This window comes from Seriola aureovittata, chromosome 1, assembly GCF_021018895.1.
Source record: "Seriola aureovittata isolate HTS-2021-v1 ecotype China chromosome 1, ASM2101889v1, whole genome shotgun sequence".
Lineage (NCBI taxonomy): Eukaryota > Metazoa > Chordata > Actinopteri > Carangiformes > Carangidae > Seriola > Seriola aureovittata.
Window position 1 is genome coordinate 20,497,357 of NC_079364.1, and position 24,512 is coordinate 20,521,868.

Consider the following 24,512-nt stretch of genomic DNA (forward strand, 5'->3'; position numbering starts at 1 on the left):
ACATACGTAAATGTGATTAACTGTGCCCAGTGTTTAAGCAGAAAATACGCCCAAACAGAGGAGGGCAGCAGTATGCCTCTACTGAGTCTATTCTGTCAGAAACACGTCCGGAGAAGAAGACGCGCGTGGAACACTTTCCGACCGTAGAAGTGGCGCTATCCGCCGTAGACGCCTGAAGTCAGGAGCGTTTCGCGCTGATCGGTCCCCTGAAGTGTCCAGAGGACTTTACGCATGAATTGTACCTTGAAAAGGAGCGGATTATGACACAGGAAGGAAGGAATCGTGAGATTCGTCTAGGAAAACAAAACATTTGGGGCTCTGATAAAGCCGTCAACATCCTTGAACAGGTAGTGTGCCGTCAACGGTGGCAGCAGCTAGCGGTGCATTGCATCACGTTTTCCAGCGCAGTTGACAGAGAGCTAAAGGGACTAGCTCTCTAAACTCCCATAAGCTGTCTAAATCACCAAAAAAAACCTCCAGTAAGAACTTGACTTGATAAAGATCGACTGTACGGTGATGTTGCAAGTAGCTACAAGCTAGTTTGATAATGCCAGGCTACCGTACGTTCGCACGTTTGTAGCTAAAGCTAGACCACTAAACTACCTTTACCTAGCTAAATTCACAAACTCGTGTCAAGCCAAGACTCGTTGTTAACGACAAAGAGCATGTAATGAGATGTTCCAACTGCTGAAATGCCGCTCCGGGTTGTCAGGGTTAATGTGAATTTAGCTTGGCTAAATTACCAGCCACTTAGCTCAGCTAAATTAACATTAACGACAGGAATTGCTGTACGTTAGCGAACGTAGCAGCATACCTCAGGCTAGTCTAGCCAGCCACCCCGACTTTGCTGTTAACTAGTTATTCTGATGATTAAACTGACTTTATGGTTAAATGTTAATCGATGGCGTAGTTAATTTGCTGTATCACAAACTCGGTAATTTAACATCAGACCTGACATAAAATAACAGTTATTTGCTATTCCCCAAAATTGTCACGTACGTCTTAAGCTAGGTTAGCTAGCTCAACTTTTAACGGTGAGCTCGGATAAAGTGTAATCCTGCGTGACCTTGCAAGCTAACTGGGTAGCCTGCTAATGTAACTGAGGGAAGTGTGTAAGACAGCCGCCAGCCCTTATTCTGCACTTAATAACATCAACATATTATTAATCTGTGGCTTGTGTGTAACAGCCCCGTGCATTACATTGTACAAAGGTAGCATCAATTGTTTGTTTACATTGTCAAGCTAGCTGAATGCTAACAAGTGGGACTGGTGAAGCTAATCTTTGATCTGCATATGCTAACGAACGAGCTAACGTTACCCAGGTAATTGAGGTTTAAATATCTATAAAATTCGAATCTTGATTTATACGTGTGACGATTACCTTCGGAAGTTGGTCTGGGTTGTTGCAAGCTGTGAGAGTTACTAATGTTACGGGTTGTCGCATACAAACCCTGCAAATATTGAACGTGAGCCCTAGATTTTGTGTTTGGTGAAGCTACTTTAGTTATTTTAACCATCTTACTTGCTTTTGTAAAATCTTTGCCTCTCTCATTATGTCTGTTATAGTGTTGTGATGTGTTTAAGTGCATAAATTGGGCTTGTTTTGTTTGTAATATTCATACTATCTGTACACGTTTCATCTGAAGCCATGGCATGTGGCAGCGCAGTGACAGGCTTGTTGCGCGGGAGTTCACTTGAATCCACGTTGTTTTCTACGGTGGTCACAGAGGGCAGTATTGTGTCCAATTTTGCAGACTGTGAAGCTGATGGGCAAATTCCCTTTTAGGTTGAGTTGGCCTTGAAAGCGTCACTCTCTGTACCATACTGCTAGAAATCGTATAATCTAGTTAGATCATTAATACATTAACAGTTCTGAGGGACAACATAAACATTTACAGACTTGGGTCAGTAATGGTAATAACATAACAAGAAATATAAATAGACACTGACATAGGTAAAACATGATGACATAAATAACTGTTAAAGTCATGACAAATAAGCTAATTTATTTCTAATAAAAAAATTTCAAATGATTCTGATTCTTTGAGCTGAAGCTAGCAAACAGTGTAAAAGTAAATTTTTAAGCTCATGTTAATCTCCAATTGAAGATATGGAATGGAAAGTAAAACATTATTCACAACAAGTCACAACTAATTGATTAATGACAATAAATTTTGTCATACAGTTAAACTTTAGTAATATGGAGGTAGTATTGTTGTCATGTGCCTTTTTTAAATAAAAAAAAAAAAAGATTTGCATTGTCTGTTAGCCTGGAGAAGGAATAAAAAAGGCAACTTCAGGGGGTTCTCTGATCAATGATTTGAATAGTGTTCTAGCGGTTTATCAGAACTCACTGTCGGAACCTACATCTGCTGACAGATGTGTAGCAGTATGCCAGGTTGTTGTTGATTAGAAAGCAGAAACCCAGTTGTAGCCCCAGTTGTCAGCAAGTCTGCTGACAGCACATTTCCCGACAACTGGGGGTGCAACTGTGGATTGAAAGAAAGACCTCTTTTGTACTGTAAAACCCTGTCGAGCAGATAAAGCCTGAAGTGGATTTATGGAGTTGGAAGAGTTCAGAAAGGGTGTTCAACAGATTGTAATTTTATTATTACTTATTGATGACTTATTGAATTTATTTACTGAGAAAGTATCTAGGCCAGGGTAATATTTATAAAATAAAATACAATTTTTGACCACATTACTTAAGCAATAATGTTACAGTGTTTTGGGGGAACTTTAGTGAAGGGTAAATGGACTAATTGTTTTCACCAACATACTGTATTTCCTGTCTTGTTGTTTATATAGTGAGCAATGCATGACCTGACAGCCCAAGTCACCAGCAGCCTGCTGCCTTTCCCAGGAGTGACTGTAGACGCTCTGGGGGAGGATGAGATCACTCTAGACTCTGTTCTTCATGGGAAGTTCACTATTGGTAAGCCTGTTTTTTTACTGATCAATGATTTATATATATGAATATTGTCTTTCTTCCATCTTTGGTTGATTGTTAAAAGTTTAAAACATACTGCCACCACTCTTTTCATAAGGAAAATAAACAACAATGAACAGACAATGAACACTGAACTATTTATAACACCCAGGTGGATCATATGACACATTTCATTCATTATTTTTCTTTAAAGCATTAGAAACAGTTGAGATATCTTTTATTTATATATATTTCTTAAGAAAAAGGTTGCAATTTTGTGATGCTTTAAATCTTTCAACTTCAGAACAGCTGGTAGAACTGGCTGCAGGTTCATGTTGGCTCATGAGCAGTGTGATCGAAGAAAAAAAAATTACTGAACCCTGATCGGTGATGACCTTCACCCTATGTCACAGCCTCCTAACCTTTCATTTCTTTTTCTGTATGTGAAGGCCGCAGCGGCCTGGCCTGGCTGGCCTGTGGCCCCCATCTGGAGGTTGTTCATGCAGTGACAGGAGAAAGACTGTCGGCATACTGCTTCAGTGGTGGAGGGGAGCACCCACCCAGTGTCCTTGCTGCCAGGGACTTCAGCTGGCTCAAACGGTCAGAGCTTTGTTTCACTATATATCTCTTTATCTTCACCTGTTCATCACTCTTTAATGTGGCTTACAATTAGTGGCAACAGTAAGATATAAGATGAGTGGTAGCCTACATCTGTCAGAATCATGTGTTTCTATAATTTGTAACAAAGACAGATTTTTAAATATGTTAATGACTGTGCTGGGAAAATATCAAATTTTAATTGTTTTACTGCTCAATATTACTAGGTCTGGACTGCTGGTTGGCTTGGAGGAAGCAGAGGGCAGTGTGCTGTGTCTCTATGACTTGGGACTGTCAAGGGTGGTCAAAGCTGTGGTCATACCAGGCAGGGTGAGTTTATGCACCAGGGTCTTCTTCACCCTTCACTAGAAGAGAAGGTCTATCACAGCAGGATAAGCGTTCAGTAAATAAGCAACAATAAATACCCTTATTTAAATGATGAATTGGTAAATCACTAGTGTAGTGTTGATTTCTTTGAAAGTAGAAATGATTGTGTCTTCCTATTGTAAGGAGCAAAAAAAAAAAAAAAAACTGCTAATGTTTAAGCACTCTGTCAACACAAAGGAACACTTCTTTTGTCTCAGTGACAGCAAGGGCATCATGTTTTCATTTTCTCTGTCTTTGCTTGTCTTTGAATACTACAATAAGTGTTCAAAAATATCTGACCCAAGGTACCAAAACGTCAGCATTGTCTGTTTTTCTCTGATCCAGATTATAGCTATTGAGCCGTTAGTGAGTTATGGCGGAGCAAGCACTTTGACACAGCACCTCCACCAGAGTTTGCGCTGGTTCTTTGGCATTGCTGCTGTGGTAACGGATCTCGGCCATGTTCTGTTGGTGGACCTCTGCCTTGATGACCTGTCCTGCAGCCAAAGTGAACTGGAGGCTTCAGGTGAGGATACTGTTTGAGGATGGGTTGGGTTTATGGTTTATGGTTTTTCTTTTCAAGCTTGTCTATGTGTTTTCATTGTTTTTCCTGTGTTCCTGATAAACCTTATTTGGAAGAAGAGCAATGGTCAGTTTCCGCCTGTTCTGTGCACCATAAGTTTAGGAAAATTGGTTAAACACACACATCTACAGCTCCATTGTAAACCCCCTCCCCCCTTAGCAAATAATTTTTTTTTCTTTTTATATTACTTTCTGTTCCCAGACCTGCAGGTAGTGACTAAATCTCCTGCAGAGATCCCAAGGCTGAGAGAAGTCAGCACCAGACAGGGCAGACATCTTTGTCTCCAACTGAATGGGCCCAGTGGAGTTGGGGCCACAGCTCTGCAGTACATCTCCAGGACCAACCAGCTGGCAGTGGGATTTTCTGATGGATACTTACAGTTGTGGAACATGAAGACTCTTAAGAAAGAGTAAGTCAGGGAGGATGTGGGGGGGTTCAAATCTTAAGAGCCAGTCTTTTAAAAAACAAAGCCCAATTGCATTATTACTGTCATGTCCTATAGACTATTCCCAAAACAAAATGTGTTATTGCTGACATGATATTCTATTTGACCTTTTCTTTATTATCCATTGTAGCTGAAAATACAGTAGGAACAGACTAGAAAGTAATTACAAGAGTCTGGGCTCTTTTTGAATTCATGGGCACCTGTAATAAAATAAACTTATACCACTGATACATACACTTTAAATGTTCTTCAAATCACTCTATGTGTACCAATTTTTGTGTGATTGTTCATGCATAGATACCATTCCCAGTTAGAGGGTGGCGGGGTGGCTGTGTATGCCTTCACCTTCCAGGAACCAGAGAATGACCCGAGGAACTGCTGCTACCTCTGGGCTGTTCAGTCTTCTCAGGACCTGTAAGTCTTACATATAACAAGTACTTTTTTTCTTGTGTATTCCGAGGTCTTATTTTTCCTCTACCCCCTCTCACTCTCATGCAGCGAGGGGGACATGGTCAGCCTCCGTCTGCTTCAACTGGCCTTCAGTGAAAGGAAGTGTCTGTCTTCTGGGAAGATCCTCTATGAGGTATTTAGTGCATACAGGATTAGGACAATATTTCCTTGGGTTAATAAATCCTTTACAGTGGTCCTGTCAGTCCCTGCAAATGTACTGTATATTTGATTTCCTTGATTTATTCTTCTCCCTGTTTTCTTTTCTGTCACTAAGGGTCTGGAGTACTGTGAGGAACGTTACAGTCAGGAGCTAAGTGGCACAACTTTCCCTTTCAGGGCCCAGACCACCAACACCCGCCTGCTCAGTTGCCAGACCATCGAGAAATTCAGACCCCATCCTGACAGGGATGACAGCATGAATGAAGGTTAGCCCCCTCCTTCTGAGACTGCATGCGGAAGATATTAGTATATAGGGAGCTAATTAGTGCACGTTCTCAGCATTTTTATACAAATTTGAATCTTTTGTGCTTTAAAATTTTAGTGTTGTAATGGTGCTGGACGCTTAAAGCTAATATACCGTTTTGTGTACTGATTAAAACCTTTACATAATGGAGTCACTTTTTGTCTCTTCTTCTGTACTTTGTCTACTTGCACTCTAATTTCTTACCTGCCTTTCATTTTCTTAATCACGTAATCCACATCTCTTCCCATTTTCAGTTGCATCTCCAGACACCAGTGTGTCTATCTTCAGCTGGCAAGTCAAGGCTTATGGTCAGGGAAATCCATCTACCTACATTGGGGTTTTTGATATCAATCGATGGTACCATGCACAAATGCCAGATTCTTTAAGGTACAGTGGAAACTGATTTTTCAACTATTCTAAAATTTGATAAGAGAAAAGTGTCACTTTTATAATTAAAATTATTCATATTATTCATTATATGGGTTCAACTTAATGTATCCAAAAACAAAAAATTAATCATATGACACCCAAGGTTATGGGTGTTGTTTGTTTGATATTAATTGGTGGTTTGACAGAACAGCAGTGATGCTGGTTTTATAAAAATAAATAAATAAAAAATCATTGACTCATTGCACCTTATCACCCTGAGGTTACTGCTTGATTTCCTTTGACACTGCATTTCGATTTTACTTGTGTGTTGTTGTCAGAATGGGGGAGTCTCTGCAAAATTGTCCATACCTGGCAGTTTGGTCTTTGGACCCAGTGGTGCAGATGGTGTCTCCACATGCCCTGCTGGATGTGGTGGTACATGACCGCAGCCTGAGCAGGGGCCTGCCCTTCACCTGCCCCCCACCAGAACAATACTTTAACCCCACCACATACAACTTTGGTAAGTATAGACACACTATGTACCACCCTCCTCCTGATGTTAGATTATATTTAGAGATGATATATATGTAATGTAATGTTGAATTATCTCCCTGGTCTATGTAATTCTTTCCAGGCTTTGTGTATTTCTGTTCCTTCTTCGTATTGCATAGGGATTTGCTTGTGCAGACATGCCTGGATTTGTAGTTGAAATATGAATTGATTAAAAAGGTTGATAGATCCTTTTATGTTACAGATGCTACCTGCTTGCTCAACTCTGGAATAGTGCACTTAACGTGTTCTGGGTATCAGAAAGAGGCAAGTTTCCTTTGTTAATTTTTCTGTTATACAGACATTCACCTAATTTATTTTTGGACGTCAAATGCTAGTCAGAAGAAGTGAACATGTGACTATATAAATTCAAATGCAAATTGTCATTTTATTTAACATGGGTTCCTCTGTATTATGGGGACATAGCCTAGTGTGTTCTTGATATGATGTTTATCGCTAAGGCAGCACAGTATTTACAATTTAGTTTTAGATTTAATTATGTGAAGATGATTTGAATGGAAAGGAAGCTTCTTTTACACCTCATCACTGTCATTAAAACCAGACCCTGAGCTTTTTGAAGAAAGCTGCTCCTTGTTCCAGTGACATCATCTCCACTAGCTACTCCCGCTGCCTCATGTCTGGCCTACTCTCATCTCGCCTGGCTGACACCCAGGCCTCCAGCCTCTCTCAGGTACACTCTTGGCTGACATCTTGGTCTGTAGAACCACTTGTGCACACACCCATGAAACCCGTTCTTGATGCTTTTGTACTTCCTCTTTTGTTCACTTTAAAGAAAAACTTTTAAAACATTAAACAGAATTAAATAAAATATTTATTCTGAAGTGTTCATAGTAATTGCACATGCAATTTGATGTTGGCCTTCAGGAGGAACAGCTGGATGCGATCTTGTCCACAGCGGTGGAGACCAGCTCCTTAGGACTGATCACTGGCTGTATCAAGCAGTGGACTGCAGAAGGTGAGGAGTCATGCTCGGCCTAATTGTCAAATAGTCTCTGAAACTGGTCACCCAAACCCTTTGCACCCATGCTGGCAAGTATGTGGTTCCCTCAGTGTTGCTCTCTTTGGCTTCATCTCACACATACATAAACAGCACCTTACATCTATACTACACTCTGTTCAAATTCTGTTCCTCTTCAACAGAACAACCAGGCTCTGCACTGAACCTGCGCTACATCCTGGATTGGGCCTGGAACAAAGTAATCCTGACCAAGGAGGAACTGGATGGCATCTGTATGTTTTATTTATGTTTTTTACCATCAGAAGATATTGTGACTTTTATAGAATGTTGGTTAGACAGAACAGAACCTTTTTTTTTTTTTTTTTATTTAAAAGGTTTGTCTTTTGATTTTGCAGTCTTACAAAAAAGTTTTTTATTTTATTTTTTAAATATAATACCTCATAAATTTTATCAGTTGTCTAGAGCTGGACATCTGTACAAACATTATATTTGGCACTTTATTGTGATAAATTTGAATAGATTAGATCAGATATGGTTGCAGAACATATTTCTACGGTAAATTTACCTTTCAGGCTGTTATATTATTCATCCTTGTCAAGGAATAGGAAAAGCTTGTTTTGCCACTTTGTTGATAATGTAAATTATTGATCTCTTAAGTAATATAAATCCCTCCTCCCAAACACACAGTTTCTATGCTGTTTGCAAGTTTGTTTCAGTGTAGACATTTATCTTGTGGATCTATTGCTCTGTGTGTATTTGTTTCTTAGGCGCACCGCTGTTTGACAGCTCATCCAACTTCACAGACCCTCAGACCTTGCAGCTGCTGCAGCACAGTCAGAGACTGCTGGGTAACCTCAGTACCATCTTCCACTGTCTACTCAGTGAAGCTCAGGAGCTCACACAAAAAGGTGTAGTGTCCACACAGATACATTCACATCTATAAGTGTTCCATTTCCCTGTGATGTTAGTAAGACCAGATCAGCCAGCACAAATACCCTGTGATTTAATTCCTATTTATACTAAACTGTAATGAAACACTCAGTTTTTTTTCTTCTTCTTCTTTTTTATGTCCTATTGAGTTTTGATATCAGTAAAATGATAATATCTCACCCCTCACACCTTTTTATGACCTTATACACTTTGAGTTACAATGTATTGTCTAGGGGTTAGCTGTGTGTAGCAACAGAAGCTGTTGTGGTGTTTTGAGCCATTTATTTGTTGTTACTGAAAAGTTGTGGTTATGTTTTTTTGTTGTTTAGGTCTGGTGGGGTTGATGAACAAGAACATGGTTTCCAGTCTGATTTCCAAGTATGCTCAGGTGGTCCTCTGGTTCTGTCGCACTGGCTTACTGCCTGAGGGATCAGGTAAAGTGGTGCTTGCACAATCAAAATTGACATGGAAATCCTTCAGAAGGAAACCATACCAGTAGTATCACAAAAACCATTCAGAAAAAATTTTCAAAGCAGGTTTAATATTACACTAACAAATATTAGTAGACATTACATATTCTTAAACTGGAAAGATTATGCACTGCAAAGTTGGAGGATGTTTCTAAATCACAGTGTGGCAAAACCTTTGCATATCTCTGTATTCAATTTTATTTTTTTCCCTCTATACTTGTCCCCACCAGATGACAACGCTCTCCAGATCTCCAGGCCTTTCTACACCCACTCAATCATCAGCAACTATTACACTATGCGCAGAGAGGACCTCACCAGGCTAGCTAAGTGAGTAAGCTTTGCTCAAAGGCAATAAAGATGAATTGAATCTTGGCATCAATCCCAAATCTAAGGCTGCAGCGATCCAAGAGTTTCATATTGTCTTAATTACTTTTTTATCACTGGAATAGTCTGTAAAATGTTAGAATGAAGACTGTCTATTTCAGTTTTCCCTGAAAGTGATCTTGGTTTGCTTGTAATCTTGTGGGGTATTTTTTCTTGTATTGTACTTTTGGAGGTTTTGCTATCTAATGCCGACACTCTCCTGTTGTCTTCTCAGGGGCAAGTGGTGTGCAGACTGCCTGATGATTGACGGTTTGATTGGCCAGTGTGGTGAACGCTTGACCAACCTATGGAAAAGGGATGAGGGTGGGACAGGGCAGTACCCACCACCTACATTGCATGTAAGCATTTGAAATACATATAATATAATATATTTTGAATTTTACTTATTTTGTACCACCAATTTATGTCAAACTGAGTTTATATCTGCTGTTACATTATAAAGAGCTGGATTTTGTCTGTGTTTGATCCACAGGCCTTGTTGGACATTTATCTACTGGACAATATTGATGAAGCTGCCAAACATGCAATTGTATCCTTCATAATGTAATACTACCCATTCCATTACATCACTACACCAGCTATGAGTTTGCATGATCTTTTGCAGCAATTATTGTGCTTGCAGTATTTAGAAACGGTTCAGAAAAGAGACACATTTCAGAGTTTTAAAATGATATCTTTACGATTATATATAAAATGTATTAAAAATAAATGTAACAACATCTTATTTTCAATCATTCTATCATGCAAAACAAACTGGTTGTAAGATTCTAGATGTGGAGACTATTTATCAGGCATGTATTGCTGTGAGTTGTATTTGTCCAGTTCTGATCATTTGTAACATGTTAGAATCGTACACATTGTGTTTATTAGGTCAATTGTTTTAGAGTTTAGTATTCAATAATGTGTAATTTTTTTATTTTATTGTGATAGAAAATCATAAACTCTCTCAGGAATACACTAAATTAAGCCTTCTGCTTGTATGAACCTTGACCTGTTGTCTCAGGTGATTTACCTGTTGCTGGATGTCATGTACTCCTTCCCCAATAAGGACGGAGCATCAGTGGAGTCTTTCCCCCCAGCTTTTGCCATCCCTGTTGGACTGGTGAAACTAGTGCAAGGCCTCTGGCTGCTGGACCATCATGACCACCAGGTTCTTGCTGATTTACACATTTGAATGACATTCCCATTCCTACAGAGAGGTTGTGCAAGGCACAAAAAAAAAAAAAAAATTAACATTTATTATTTTATTTTATTTAAAAGTCAGTGGAATATCAGTATGTGCATATCACTGTCAATATTTACAGTGATATGCACACATACAAAATATTATAGATATTTCTAAATACAACTATTATAGCCTCTTCTGTCTCCTTTTTATGACACTTTCCCTTGGTTAGGGTTTAGCTCTTTTTAAATGTCAGTTTCTTCTTTGTCTTGATCAGCGTGCATTTGAACTGCTCCTGCATCCAGCTGCCCCTCAATGTCAGTTTGAGTGGCAGCACGAGCGTGTCCTCCAAGCTCTCATGTGCCAGGGCCAGCACCCAGTGGCGCTACGATATTTCCACGTTGCAAAGCCCCCAATTTCCTCCACCTCCCAGGCGAAACTCTGCCTGTCCGTACTGCTACATAACAGGTAAGAGCAAAGGGCGAGGATATTCACATACACAACTTTACAACAATTTGGAAGTTTTGAAACTGGACTAGAAAAATGTCCTTTTTGATTCAGAAAACAAACATGATGGCTATTCAATGCCAGCCTTTCACATGTTTTACCTTACCGTTATTAACCAGCCAGTATGCACTTGTTCCAGGTGTCTCATAGAGGCATGGTCCTTACTTCGGCAGCACTCTAATCGCCTCAATATGGGTGAGCTGCTGGGCTTCCTGTATGAGAGCTGCCAGGAGCTGGGCCTCATCAAGGAGCTGCTCAAACTGCCCCTCGGTCTATCTGAACAGGTAGGAGAGAGATGATTTAATTGCTGCATTTTTTTTAATCCAAACTCTTCATTAATCTTTTTTTGTGTTTTTTGGATTATAAAGTCGATGCCTAACACCCATGGTTCTTGGCTTTGTGTTTCAGGAATGTTTGGAGAAGTTCCTCCAGGGTACAGGGGGTCTCCCAAACAGAGAACTACTGATGGTCCATTACCTTCAGCAGGCCAACTATATACCTGCTCTGCAGCTCAACCACAGCCTCAAAATGCATCTGGTGGTATGTTTGACACACACATAAAATATTCGGCCAATTATCACAGCATTCATATATAGTTTCATGCATAGCATGTGATATTTATTTAAGTGTTCAGAATTCTTTGACCATGTAACTACCGTATATATGCTATGGTATATGTGAGAGAAGATGCTTAAATCCCATAAGATTAATAATCATTCATCTTTGTTCCTAGAATGAGCGTGACCCAAAGCTTAAAGAACGATCCAATACCAGGAACTCTATATTGGATCAGTATGGCAAAGTTTTGCCCAGAGTGCAGAGGAAACTGGCAATGGAGAGAGCCAAGCCTTACCAACATCCCTACACCATTCACAGAGAAGGTAAGGGCTTTTCAACTTGAATTCACTCCATCCATTAAAATTTACCCCAGTAACACGTTTCACAGTGGGGAAAAACTATCAAAATGTTAATAGAAACTTCCCAAACCACTGTGTTCCAGTTTCTCGGCCACAGCCACTGTCGACCATCACCAAGCGCTCTGCCAGTGAGAAGGTGATGTCCAGGGCTGGATTTATCAACAATGTCCTGACCAAGATTGAGGAGGTTTGGTTAGGCAAAGGAGCAACACCACAGTCCTCCCCAGCCAAGAAGTAAGTATAAGATACCAAAATTGCACTTCAACAGTAATGATTTTTATTCTGTTATTTTATTTAATGTTTTCTAACCTTTTTTCAATTTTTTCTGCCAGTCCAAGGGCAGCTGACATTCAGAGCCCAAGCCCAAGGCCCTCCTCTTCGGTCCTTCCTGATCCCTTTCTGGGAACTCCCATCACCATGACCTCCAAACGAAAGTCAAGGTACTTTCATTAGAGTTCCAGTGAAACACACCATATGCATTTATTTGAACATAAACTTTTTTTATATATATATATAAATAATATTTTTGTTTTTCTGGTGCAGCACAGTTTAATCAGTGTTTTTGAATACCTTTGAACCCTGTTGTAATCGTTTTCTTCCTCAGGTAGCAGTCAAAACAGGCAGGAAGTGTTGCATAACTTTGGAACAATCACAGCTGTTAACATGAAACGTAGATCAGTAGTTCCACATATCACTCTGAGACTCTGTACAAAATATGGTGTCACTAGGGGGGCCAATCAGCCACTAGGGGTAGCCCCAAATGTAAAAAGTTTATATCTCGTAATTGGCTGCCTACTATTTGTACAGTCTAGGGTCATTCCTCAGTTCCTGCATAAAATATGGAAGTAATTCACTTTCCAAAATAAATCACCCTCACATCCTACAGAGCTCAGTCCACTCTTTGCAGCACATCCACTGAATTGTGTCAAAAGTTGTTTTAAAATCATGCATGCTGTGTATTCCTTCCTCTTTAATGTGACCCAGGCTGATGGACCTGGTGGTCCACCCCTCCTGTCAGAGCCCTCAGCCTCTTCTCAGCCCCCCAAGACCTCCCAGCTCCTGGGTTTCTCCAAAGAGCATCAGCAAAGCCCCTGAACTCAGTCTGCTGCAAACACCACAGGTCGTCAAGGTGAGTAGACAAATGTGGATTTTTCTTTTTTGTTCTGAAGTCATTAAAAAAAAGTTGGTATTCCATTGAGAATTAATCCTTTGCCATGTTTGGATATCCAAAGACATCAAATCTGTATATATAAATAAATGTTGTTTATATAGTTTAATTACTTAATAATCGACTTTGTTGTATTGTCATTTGGGTATTTATTTACTGATACTTTTTCTGGGTTTTGTCCTCTCAGCGAGCTCGGGCCTTAGCTGCCTCTGGCTCGGTGTTCTCAGCCTTCACTCCCCAGTCCATCCTTCGCAGCAGCCTGAGGCCCACACCGGTCGCCACCCCTTCTGCTTCTCCAGGGCGCTCCATCACCCCTCCGCTACGCAGCAAAGAGAGCCGCATCACCTTCATCGAAGAGACAGAATCTCCTGAACCAGGGAAGGGAATCCGATGGACCAATGGGGTAAGACAAAGCTCTACTTAGGAATGGTGTATTGATTCTGAGAAGCCACCTCACTCATTAAAAAACAACAAAAAATACTTTCTTGGTAAAGATTGCATTCTGCAAAATTGCAGTTCATCAGATGATTGTTAGCCTTGCATCTTAAAAGAAGTGTAGTTACTCTGTGGTTTTTGTGTGTTGGGTATCTGATTTACTATTAGAGCATATAATGCACAATGTGCAATAACCCACCAATATCAACAGATTACATTGCTTTTGAGCTGCTAATTTGTGGTCTATATTAGCACACTTATACTTTTCACTCTTTCTTCATCTTTGTTTCTGGTAGGTTTGGTTTTGTGTTTATAATAAAATGTGTCTTCTAATCCTCTTTGGACCTGTTTTCCTCTCTAGATGGCAGCAGACAGTGAGATTAGCTTGCTGACCAGAGGTTCCATCCTGTCCAAGGCTACAGGTAAAATCTGGTCATCACAGCCTGCTGAGGAGGAAGAGGATGGAGAGGAGGAGAGAGAACAACCTCATGTAAAGTTCTTGCCTCCTGAAGGTGGTATTCCTTCACCACAGCTGAGATGCTCTGAGAGCGAGTCATCCTCCATCCATGAAGTCGCTGCAGAAACCAGACCATCAGACCCAACGCAAGCACGACTTACCCTGAGCTTTGACACCAGTCACACATCTGTCCTGTCAACAGACACTACCCTAGAGTACTATGATGCACCTCTATCAGAAGAGGTAGAAGTAGAGGAGGGGCACACAGCTACAGAGAAGGATGAGGAGGTAGTGACACTGAACATCAAAGCCCAAAGTGAAAAGGAAGAAGCAGAGGAAAAGCCCTCTCCAACTACTGAGCAAACCCCTGTCCTGACATCAGATAATAGAGAGGAGGAGAAAGACGAGGCGAATGAAGATGAAACATTTGAAGACGTGATGGAGGTTGGTCTTGATCAGGAGGCTAAAATCGAGGAAGACATTCAGTCTGAAAAGGAGGATGTAGAGGATTATGAGTCAAGTAGCAAACAAGAAGATGCTGGAACTCTTGACCATGAGGAGATGCTTAGTTACAGTCAAGGTAATTCATTTGCTGTATTTGTTTCTCTATGACTTATTATTAAAGGTGGCTTATTTCACAGCAGTACTGCACAGCAACAAAAATGCTCTCATATTTTAAATTTTGAGAAATTATCTGATGTTGAAAGTATTCATGTGTTTTGCCACACTTCCCTAAAACATCGTTTGACATATTTTGTATGCCACTAGTTTGTAACCAGGTAACTGAGAGCATAGACCCTGGCCCTGAGGTCGAATCTCAGGATCAACCAGCGAAAGCCACTGAACAGGATGTCCAGTCGAAGGCCACAGAGTTAACTGAGCATCTGAAACCGTCTGGAGCCAATGAACCCACTGAACCCACAAACGAACCAGAGGACGATCTGGAACAATCAACAGGTCCGTCCTTCAGTGATGAATTTATAGTGTTAAAAGTTCCATATTATTACCACCTCATATTAGACAAGAGGTGCCAATATATAGCATCCTTATATTAGACAGGACCTCATATTGGATAAGTGTTGTGTATATGTACACAATGGGGAAATGCTATAGCTTACAAGCAGATGAAGAAAGAAAGTCTTTCATGATACTGTGAATATACATAGCTTTTCTGGATCTATAGGATAAAATATTAAATCAGACAACCATACCAGGGTTATAATGACTTTGCGTTGGTTGCCAGCAGATCTGACAGAGTTTGTGCAGCGACATCTGTTTGGCAGTGATCTGTCTCCTCAACTCACCCGCTCAGGAATCCACAATGCATCACAGACGCAGATGTCATTCAACAGGTATGTACCTTTTTTCTGTAAATATGATAGTTGGATATGTAATGCTGTTTTTTTTTTGTTTTTTTTTACTGTAATCTTTGGCTTCTTATCTGGTAATTGCTCTGTTTGTGGAAAGTTACAAATATCCATCACCCTCCTTTCTCACAGTGAGTCACTAGGTGAGGTTGAAGAGGAGGAGCAGGCAGCTGCTGAAGCTCCCCCACTTTTTACCAGCCAGAAATCTAACGCCTCTGTGACATCGTCCGAGCCAACTGGCACAGACTCCCACTGTAAGATTGTATACACATGCGTATTTACACTGGTGCTCTTAATGTCACTGTGTTTTTACTGACTCATTTTCTCACATGCCTGCACTTTTCGGCTTTGTTTCTTTTGTTTTTTTTATCTCATAGCTGTTGTGAGTCTAAACGATAGTGAAGAACTGTCTAGCCCTGTGTCTGAGGAGGAAGAAGAAGATGAGGAGGAGGAGGAGTCTGATCAAGCTGAGGAGGAGGACTCTGGTAGCGAGGTGGAGATCATCGAGGAGGTGCAGGGCAATGGGAGGCTCCCACCCCTCCAGCCGAGTTCGGTCTTTGTACAACAAGGACACACACACTTCCTGCCAAGTCTGTCAGAGCAGGAAGCTGCTGAGTTCTCTCTGATCACACCGGGGGCCGAAATGAAGGTGACCGACATAGAGCAGAGATGATTAGATGACAGATGGAAAATGAATTGGCAATGACAGTGATAATAATAATTTTTTTTTTTTTTTTTTTTTTTTTTTTTTAAGTAAAAATGCCAAAAATTCTCTGATTCCAGCTTCTTTAATAAAAGGATTTACTACTTCTCATTTAATTGCAAACATAAAAAATAACCTTGCTTTGTTTGCTTCTTCATAGATGGTAGAAGAGGACATGGAGGGTGAGGTGGTGATGGTGAGACTCGGGGCTGATGAAGGAGGGATGGAGGCAGAGGAGAACGAAGACCAAGGATCATCATACATGGAGCTCAAACCCTCTACCACTCTCCTGGTACCTTTGGAGCTTGTGGAGGGACAACACAGCCTGGTTGATAGCGCTCAGCTGTGTCTTCCTGAGATTCAGGAGATGGTTGTGCCAGACGACCCGAGGACTGAGACTCAGAGCAGCTTCTCTCTGATGCTGGATATGGACGAGGATGGGGATAAAGAGGCAGACACACTACCTATTGAGAATGATTTGCAGTCCTCCAATCTTTCCACCCAGTCTCCAGTAGAGGAAGCCTGTGAGGAGTTTGTGGCCAAACCTGAGGTTATTCTGTTGGGAACAGATGAACAGGATACTCCTCTGTTTGGAGAAGTGTCACATGATGACCAGAGGAAAGACATGGACACCCTGGATGGAATTGAGCTAGATGTACTGATGGAATCAGAACCTGTACAACTCCAAACTGACCAACAGACTGAAAACACTGAGACAAGCCAGGAAACTGAGTTTTTAATGTTGGCTGAAGCTCATGAACCTGAAGCTACTTCTGTACCAACTCCAGTGGGAGAATTCCCAGCAGTTGTGGATGATGAAGACTTTGTAGCACAGAAAGATGCTGCTGATGAAGAGATCGGAGAGGAAGAGAAGAAACCGACACCCGCTGAGGACCAAGAAGAGCCTGAAGAGAATGGGTCGGTTAATATAAACGCAGAAATTGTACCCAGTGCAGAGACGGTACCTGCTGTGGAGGAGCAGCTGCAGGACCACAAAGTCTTAGCAGATACAGAAGAGGATAACACGGAAGAAATTACGACAGAGAAGGAAACTAAAAGGAGGACTAGGGGAAGACCAAGAGAAGATAATGTTGAGGAGGAACCTGTGAAGCAGGTCTTCAGCTCATCAGAGACTCCGACTTCTCAGAGGAAGAAGGCTCCTTCCACCCCAACACGGAGGACCACGAGAGGTAGGAGGACTGTCACTTTTATCTCTCCTCTACCGGAGGAAGCAGAGGAGCCAGAGGAGGATGTGAAAGTCGTCGAGACAGAGACGAGCACTCTGGAGGTCCCTGCTTCACCTCGTCGTACACCTAGAAAAAGTAGACAGAACAAAGAAATCAAAGTCCAAGCCAGCACACCACGAAGAAGTACCCGCAAAGCTCAGCCAGAGCCTCCTAAAGAAGAGGTTGAAGAGGGGGAGGCCGTGGATAACAATACCACCGTTGCATCAATGTCCAAAGCCTCTTCTCCAGCCAGAAGACGGGCTTCCCAGAGGGCCACTTCAACAAAGACCAGCAAAAGGAACCACACTGGCAGTGAGGAGGTGTCCGCAGCTACAGAGGTTGACATCAAAGAGGAGGAGAAGGACCAAGAGGAGGAGGTCACACATATAAAAGTTGGTCGACGAACAAGCTCCAAGACTCCCACACCAGCCAAACGCAGGACCGCTCAGGGAAACACTCCAAGGAGGTCCAGCCGAAGGATATTGAGTAGCAATGAGGCGGAGTCAACAACATTAGAGATCGTGAAAGAGGAGAAAGAACAGGAAGAAGTCTTTGCTCCTCCTGTCAAACGCAGCTCCAGGAAGACGCAGCCAACCCTGCTAGAGGAGGAAGAGGACAAAAAAGAGCAACTTTCCAGCCCTGGCAGGATGACCCCACGGTCCAACCGGATTACCCTAAATGTTTATCCACAAGTAAGAATTACGTTTTTTCAAATATTGATTTTTATATAACCTGAAAGCTGTTGTAGATATCAAAAGAGTTTATTTCATTTACACACCAACAATGTAAAGCTACGAAATAATTCACCATCACCTGTTGCTGATGCCTGCTGAGCTACTTTTGTTTGACGTTAAACCATCATGTGACTTTTATCTTAATTATGTTTGAGACAGAACATTTCCATATTATGCTTTTAGCTTTAACCTCATTAAACAATTTTCATTTTTACCAATGATTATCATGCATGTGCCATACATTCTTCCGTTACATATTGGAAAGCAGATCCATCCATTGATCATTGAACATTTGCACTCCAGGTGAAACTGGTTCCTGTATCACTTCCTCAGAGCACAAAAAAGACAAGACGAGAGACGATAACTGAAAACATAAAAGAAAGTGAAGATCTACTTGAGTCTGAATTTAACAGCAACACTAGTCATACAAACTCCCGGCGACCAACTAGGAGCAAACTCTGGGACCACCCTGAGGAAGATCTTCCCTTACTGGACTCTCCGTTGGAGGTGGACTCTGAAACTCCTGTTGCAGACGCCCTCATCAAGAGACTCCAGGATGAGGAAGAGAAGCAGGAAGGTATGTACAAAGCCTCTGCCTTTGGACTGAAGATAGAACTTAAATAAATAAGAAATACAATAAAATAAGAACTGCGTAGGTGAAATTCTTTGAGAGGTCTGCTCTACAGTAAAATAAAAAATTCAAACTGTAGGTGGAAATGTATTAGAGTGTCATCTCTTTGCTAAATTACAGGAGGAGTAGTTATTTCGAAGGTGGTGAGAACCAGCAAGAGGAATACGAAGTCATCAGTGGAGCAGACTCACTCGCTTCCTCCTGTGAAAGACGGCCTGGTCCAAGAACCCGAAGAGGACGAGTCCAGTCCAGGCGAGCATTCATTCATCTACTCCCCCTCCAGAAGAAGAACAAGAGGTGAGCCGAGTAACCATTTACATATATGTCCAGCCAACCATTTGTCCATGATGATTTAAACCCTGTGTTGTGTCTGTGTGTCAGCCCGTAGAGCAGAGTCTCCTGGCCCAAGTGAAGAGTCAGCTGCGCCTGTCACTCGCAGCAGAAGAGTCAAAGAAGTTGCTCCTCAGGTGAGGTTGACACTTGTAATGTGGAGGAGGCTGGATTTGTGTTTTTAACCCGAACATAATTAGTCTGTGTGTCAGTTCGTCAAACGTTTAATTCTGTAGGTTCATTTTAATTGATTCTTGCTCAAACATTTATATTTAAAGTAATTTTGACTAAGACCTCTGTGGTGCAATACTAGTTAACTGTATGCAAATTAGTTGCAGTATAGACAAGTATAGCAGTTGCAGTGTCATTTTTGAAATTACTTTGTTTTCCAGCTCTTCACTACTGACTGGTACATTTGGTTTTTACACATTCATCTATCTGTAGTCATGTAGATATTTTCTATCCACAACCAGCCTTTTAAACAGGATGTTTGACACAGCAGAGAGCAAAGAGCCTTTCCGCTGCTTTGAAATGACAGAGGCTGTATCTCAGGGATTATAGCTTCATTCAAATAATCGCATTGATTATGAATGAGAAATAATAAATGAGAGATCTTTTGAAAAGCATTTAAATTTTTTGCCGTTGCCTTTTTCTTTTTTCCAGGATGCAGCTACTTCAGAAGAAGATAATGTGGAAGTTGAGAAAGCAGGCAAACGAACAGGCAAACGAACAGGCAAACGAACAGCCAAGTAAGTTCCCCCTCAGAAAATACAAACGTCCTACACTGAAGCTCCTACCAAGGACTGCTTAGTTTTAATGACTAATAATTTTAGTTTGACATTTTAAACAACACTACACAATTCTTTATTGACATAAATTTAGGTTTCAGTCTTTACTTGAAATATATTTTGTATCATTTGTCTCAATCACAGTTTACACTCTCGTGCTGTTTGAGATCTTTTTTTCCTTCATTTCTTTCTTGTACTTTCTCCATCCTCAGATCCAAAGGCGTTTCGGAGCCGCCTCCCATAGCAGAAGTGGACCTGATCTCGCCTCTGGCAAGCCCAGCTGATCCGCTCCCACGAACACAGAAGAGGACTAAAGAAGGAGAGGTCCCGACCTCAAGCATGAACCTTCGACGCAAGCGCATAATGGACACTGTTTTCACAAAACCTGTCACCCGGAGGAAGAAACTGTAAGGAGGTTGATGGTGGTTTTGACCAGCAAACCTCAGACAGCCACCTCAAGATTTGAACCAACTCAGTTCGGAGCTGTCAAATAAAGTGTATGCTGAAACTCACCATGGAACTGTTTCCTCAAATGTCTCACCGCGCTGCAGTTGTCTTTGTACATGGACTTCCCTGTAGGATAATAAAATAAAAGCAATGACGACTATATTTTTGGAGTTTACATGTCCCACTCATCCTAACTTGATTTCACTTGATATTGTATTTGTGGCCATTTTGTGACGCTCCTTGTAATCAGCTTAATTCTCTGGGCACAGAATGGCACAGGGGCAAGCAATCAGTGTGGGTTCTTAGAAGTTCCCGTCAATAAAACCAGAGAGACTGAACTGAACTTGCCTCTGATAAAGAGGTTTTATTTACATTCTCTTTTATTTTAAGTTTTTTTGTTGTTCTTCTTGTTCACGTTTACTTTTAAGATTTTGAGGCCTGCTGTTTTTTCTATTTAAGAAGAAAAGCAACCAACCCAGTGGAGACAAAACATTTCTACTGTTAAATTTGTATATAGTCTTTTGCTATGTTCCAAATAAAATTAATAAATAAACCCTAAAGAATTATGTTCATTTTGAAGTTTTAAGTGTTTGAAATGCATTTGATCATCTAATCAGACTGCCTGTCATAGTCTCAAAGTTTGATTTAATTTGGAGGTTTTCTGTGAAAGACACAGACTTGTACACTTGGACTGTTTTTGTATGTCATGGGATGTTATATATTGTGAAAGGGGGAAAAATACTTGCACAGCGGTTTGGAGTTAAACTTGTTTTGGGACATGTTAATAGGCTTGTTTAATTAAATTTATGGCAACCACCATCTGACACATAGGCTATTTTCTGATGAATGTATGTAGAATGTCTTATTTTTGATGACTGCTCTTTGATAAATATGGCAAATACCTCTCTACCTCTGGTGTTGGGTGATTGTCTCAATTTAATTTCTTAAGTGCATGTGTTAGTTTGGTCTGTCTGAGGTGTGCAGCCTGTCAGCCACAAGCCTCTAATTATCCTTCACAAATAGCTGAGACTTCATCCTGTTGGTGCCTCAGACATCTGACATCCATCAAACTCCATGAGCTTCCAGTATGAAAAGGAACCTTTTAAATGTCAGGTCAAGTTATGGCTCATATCATAAAGCTGGTAGCTGGTAGAGTGAAGTTTGATTCCAGAGAAAGTCGCTCAAATGTTGATATAAATGTGGCAGTAAACATCTACCTATCCTGTATAAGTTTGACTCTCCTATTTCCCAGGGCAATGTCTCTACTCAATAATTTAAAGTGGTAGACAAGGTGAAAGTAAAACCAGCCAACCTCCACTGCTCCACTTCATTAATAAATCACACATTATAAAAACATTATATCTTCCCGTATTGAATTCTGATGATCATTGCATTTCTTGAATGACTAATCAGTAGTCATTCTACAAATTAATATTTAATTTTGGTCTTAAGCAGTGTATACATTTAGTGTCTGTTTTAGTTTATACTAAAGTGTTTCAAGTCACATCCACATTTCAGCAAGAAAACTAAATGTTTTCAATTTTGTAAAGTAAAAGTAAAGAATAAAATCCCATGAGACGTTTCTTAACAGGCCAATGTGCTCACCATCGTCCCTGTCACACTGCCCTGAATGTGTGAATGTGTGTCAGCATGTAACTCAACTCTCCTGTGCTCTGTGAGGGAGTCGATCACTCAGTCTCCTGTTTTGATACTTGCCTGCTGACAATGAGGGCTAAAGCCTCAGACATGCACAGCAAGGACTGTGTCAAAGTGGCCGTCAGAGTCCGACCATTCAACAAGGTCAGTGTGCAGTCGTTTTGTAGATTATGTACAATTTAACTTTTTAAACCTGTCATCCATTTTTCATTTTTCCAATTTCTCTTATTTATTTGCCTGTTTTCATAACGTATATGTATTACAATATGCTTTACTCTTTTGGTGTGACATACAGACATATTACTATATACTGTCATATAGTATTACTGTAGATAGTACATAAACTAGAGCAAATATTGCCTCTAGTCAAGGCAGGCCTGCATGGTTCTTAACCAATTTATTGACAAATGTATAAGCAAACAAACTCAGGATGACTTCACTTTATACACATTTATTTTTATTTTTTTAATAAGACAGCAAAACAAAATACAGGGTTTAACATAGGGTGCAAAACTCTTTAAGAATAAAATGACTACATAGACTTTCAGCAGCTGTTGTAAGGAATCTAGTACCCCATGATGATACTAATATGGAGGATGGAACAGGCATATTCGCAATATGATACAAACTGTATATAATGAAACCAACCTGGGACTCATGAAAAGCTGGTTGAATATTAGCATAAATGCTGTGTAGCCCTGGAGTATTACCTAATGTATGTTGTTAGGATGTTGTGTAGCCTGAAGGATCTCCAAAGGAAAAGAGGAGTTAGTGGTGAAAAAGCAGATATTTAGTAAAAAGTTTAAAGTACTTACTTATTCTGTATACTATATTTTCAGACTCTCACTTAAAACGACTGATGTTACCTGGAATATTTTAACCTTTCAAGAAAAAACTATTTACTCTGAAATAAATTGAAAATGACAAAAGTAATTGGCATTCACAATTTTCTATTCCATATTTAATAAAAATCAGACACGTAGCTTTTGATATTTGACATGAAAATGGTATGGACAAAAATATTCAGCTTTTTTGGTAGTTTATTCACCAACTATCCCTCAGTTCAGTCTAGGCTCAATCTTCCACGTCTAGGGAGGTTTGCGTCAGATGATCTCGTTTTCTTTAACTTAACCACGCTTGCCGAGTATTTTCTTCCTTAGCTCCTCAGACAACCCACACATCATGACACCAAACAGCGCATTGAGGACTTTTCTCCATTTAAACAGGCTGAATCACTGATTATAAGATTGAAGACACCTGTGATGTTTAATGATTGAAAATAATCGTCTGCTTGAAATATCACCACTTATTAATAACCGTTTCAAAGGGTTACTCAATAATTTTGTCCAGGCCATTTCGGGAACTCTGGAATAAGAAGAAATCAACTCTTTTCCCAGCTTCTTTGTTTTATTCTATAGCAAACTAAAGGCATGCAGGTATGCATAAGAAAAAAGCTTTTCATTTTAACTCTTTTCAGGAAGAATGGAACATTGGTTCAGTGAGGTGTAAGAAAAGGGCGGGGCTAGCAGTCAGATTGCTAGCAGGAGTAAACATAACATGGTGGATATATGAAAGTATGAATTTAATTTCTGTCGAAAAATGTCACCATGAATATGACTTTTTTTATGCGTTAGTAAGGCATAAAAAAGTCATTGTATTCATGGTGAATAGCAACTATAATGCCTTGACTTTTTATGCCTTACTTTACGATGATGTTTCTTAACGTTTTTCGCCATACTATACAATGTGTAATACACGTTTTTTGACATTTTTATGCCTTACTATAATGACGTTTTTGGCGTTTTAATGCCTTGCTATACGATGACATTTTTTGAAGTTATTATGCCTCGTTTCATGACTTTTTGAAGCCTTACTATTCTATTACGTATTTTGACATTTTTATGCCTTACTATTCCATTACGTTTTTACAACGTTTTTATGCCTTATTATACTATGACGTTTCAACAACGGTTTAATGCCTTACTATACTATTATATTTTTTGACGTTTTTCGCCATACTATACTATGTTTTTTTTTTCCATTTTATGCCTTTTTTCAACTTTGATGTTTTTTGACATTTTTATGCCTTACTATACTATGACGTATTTTGATGTTTTTATGCCTTACTATACTATGACATTTTTGATGTTTTTTCACCTTACTATACTATGACGTTTTTATGCCTTACTATATTATGTCGTTTTTTGTTATTTTCATGCCTTTCTATACTATGACATTTCATGACGCTTTGATGCCTTACTATACTATTTTTTATCTTGACGTTTTGCGCCATACTATACTATGTCGTTTATTTGCATTTTGTGAGTTATTGTGCTATTACGTATTTTGAATTTTTTGCCGTACTATACTATGTCGTTTTTTGCATTTCATGCCTTACTATACTTTTAATGCCTTAATATGACGCTTCTTGACGTTTTTCACCATTCTATACTATGTTGTTTTTTTG

General features: G+C 40.1%; 2 protein-coding genes across 3 annotated transcripts in view; both read left to right on the forward strand.

The window, feature by feature from the left end:
* The first annotated feature begins 128 nt into the window (after positions 1-128).
* ahctf1 (AT hook containing transcription factor 1) lies at positions 129-21,298 on the forward strand. Of its 2 annotated transcripts, none has more exons than XM_056367661.1 (40): positions 129-347; positions 2,809-2,935; positions 3,379-3,529; positions 3,754-3,856; positions 4,238-4,418; positions 4,677-4,884; positions 5,218-5,334; positions 5,419-5,503; positions 5,645-5,795; positions 6,088-6,220; positions 6,541-6,722; positions 6,957-7,018; positions 7,314-7,442; positions 7,637-7,727; positions 7,913-8,002; positions 8,498-8,638; positions 8,990-9,094; positions 9,361-9,457; positions 9,729-9,852; positions 9,987-10,043; positions 10,518-10,664; positions 10,957-11,147; positions 11,326-11,470; positions 11,595-11,726; positions 11,920-12,067; positions 12,187-12,337; positions 12,436-12,543; positions 13,088-13,232; positions 13,459-13,674; positions 14,068-14,743; positions 14,932-15,120; positions 15,410-15,515; positions 15,663-15,784; positions 15,908-16,179; positions 16,394-18,151; positions 18,497-18,770; positions 18,945-19,121; positions 19,206-19,291; positions 19,818-19,903; positions 20,155-21,298. In XM_056367661.1, exons 2-40 carry the CDS (start codon positions 2,815-2,817, stop codon positions 20,351-20,353), a joined length of 7,656 nt encoding a protein of 2,551 aa, XP_056223636.1. In that variant the 5' UTR covers positions 129-347; positions 2,809-2,814; the 3' UTR covers positions 20,354-21,298. The 2 variants fall into 2 exon arrangements, with proteins under 2 accessions (XP_056223636.1, XP_056223724.1); XM_056367749.1 differs by having other exon boundaries at positions 18,527-18,770.
* Positions 21,299-22,114: 816 nt separating this feature from the next.
* The window catches only part of kif28 (kinesin family member 28), a 28,919-nt gene continuing 26,521 nt past the window's right edge, over positions 22,115-24,512 (forward strand). Inside the window, 1 exon segment of the mRNA XM_056374605.1 lies at positions 22,115-22,189. Coding sequence (XP_056230580.1) covers positions 22,115-22,189 — 75 coding nt within the window.

What these genes read in the sequence shown, in the direction of transcription:
- ahctf1 (XM_056367661.1), top strand. Translation starts at nt 2,815, where the DNA reads ATGCATGACCTGACAGCCCAAGTCACCAGCAGCCTGCTGCCTTTCCCA. An exon ending in GGAGGAACTGGATGGCATCT is followed by an intron (nt 8,003 to 8,497) that starts GTATGTTTTATT and finishes TTTGTTTCTTAG; the next exon opens with GCGCACCGCTGTTTGACAGC. An exon ending in AAACACCACAGGTCGTCAAG is followed by an intron (nt 13,233 to 13,458) that starts GTGAGTAGACAA and finishes TTGTCCTCTCAG; the next exon opens with CGAGCTCGGGCCTTAGCTGC.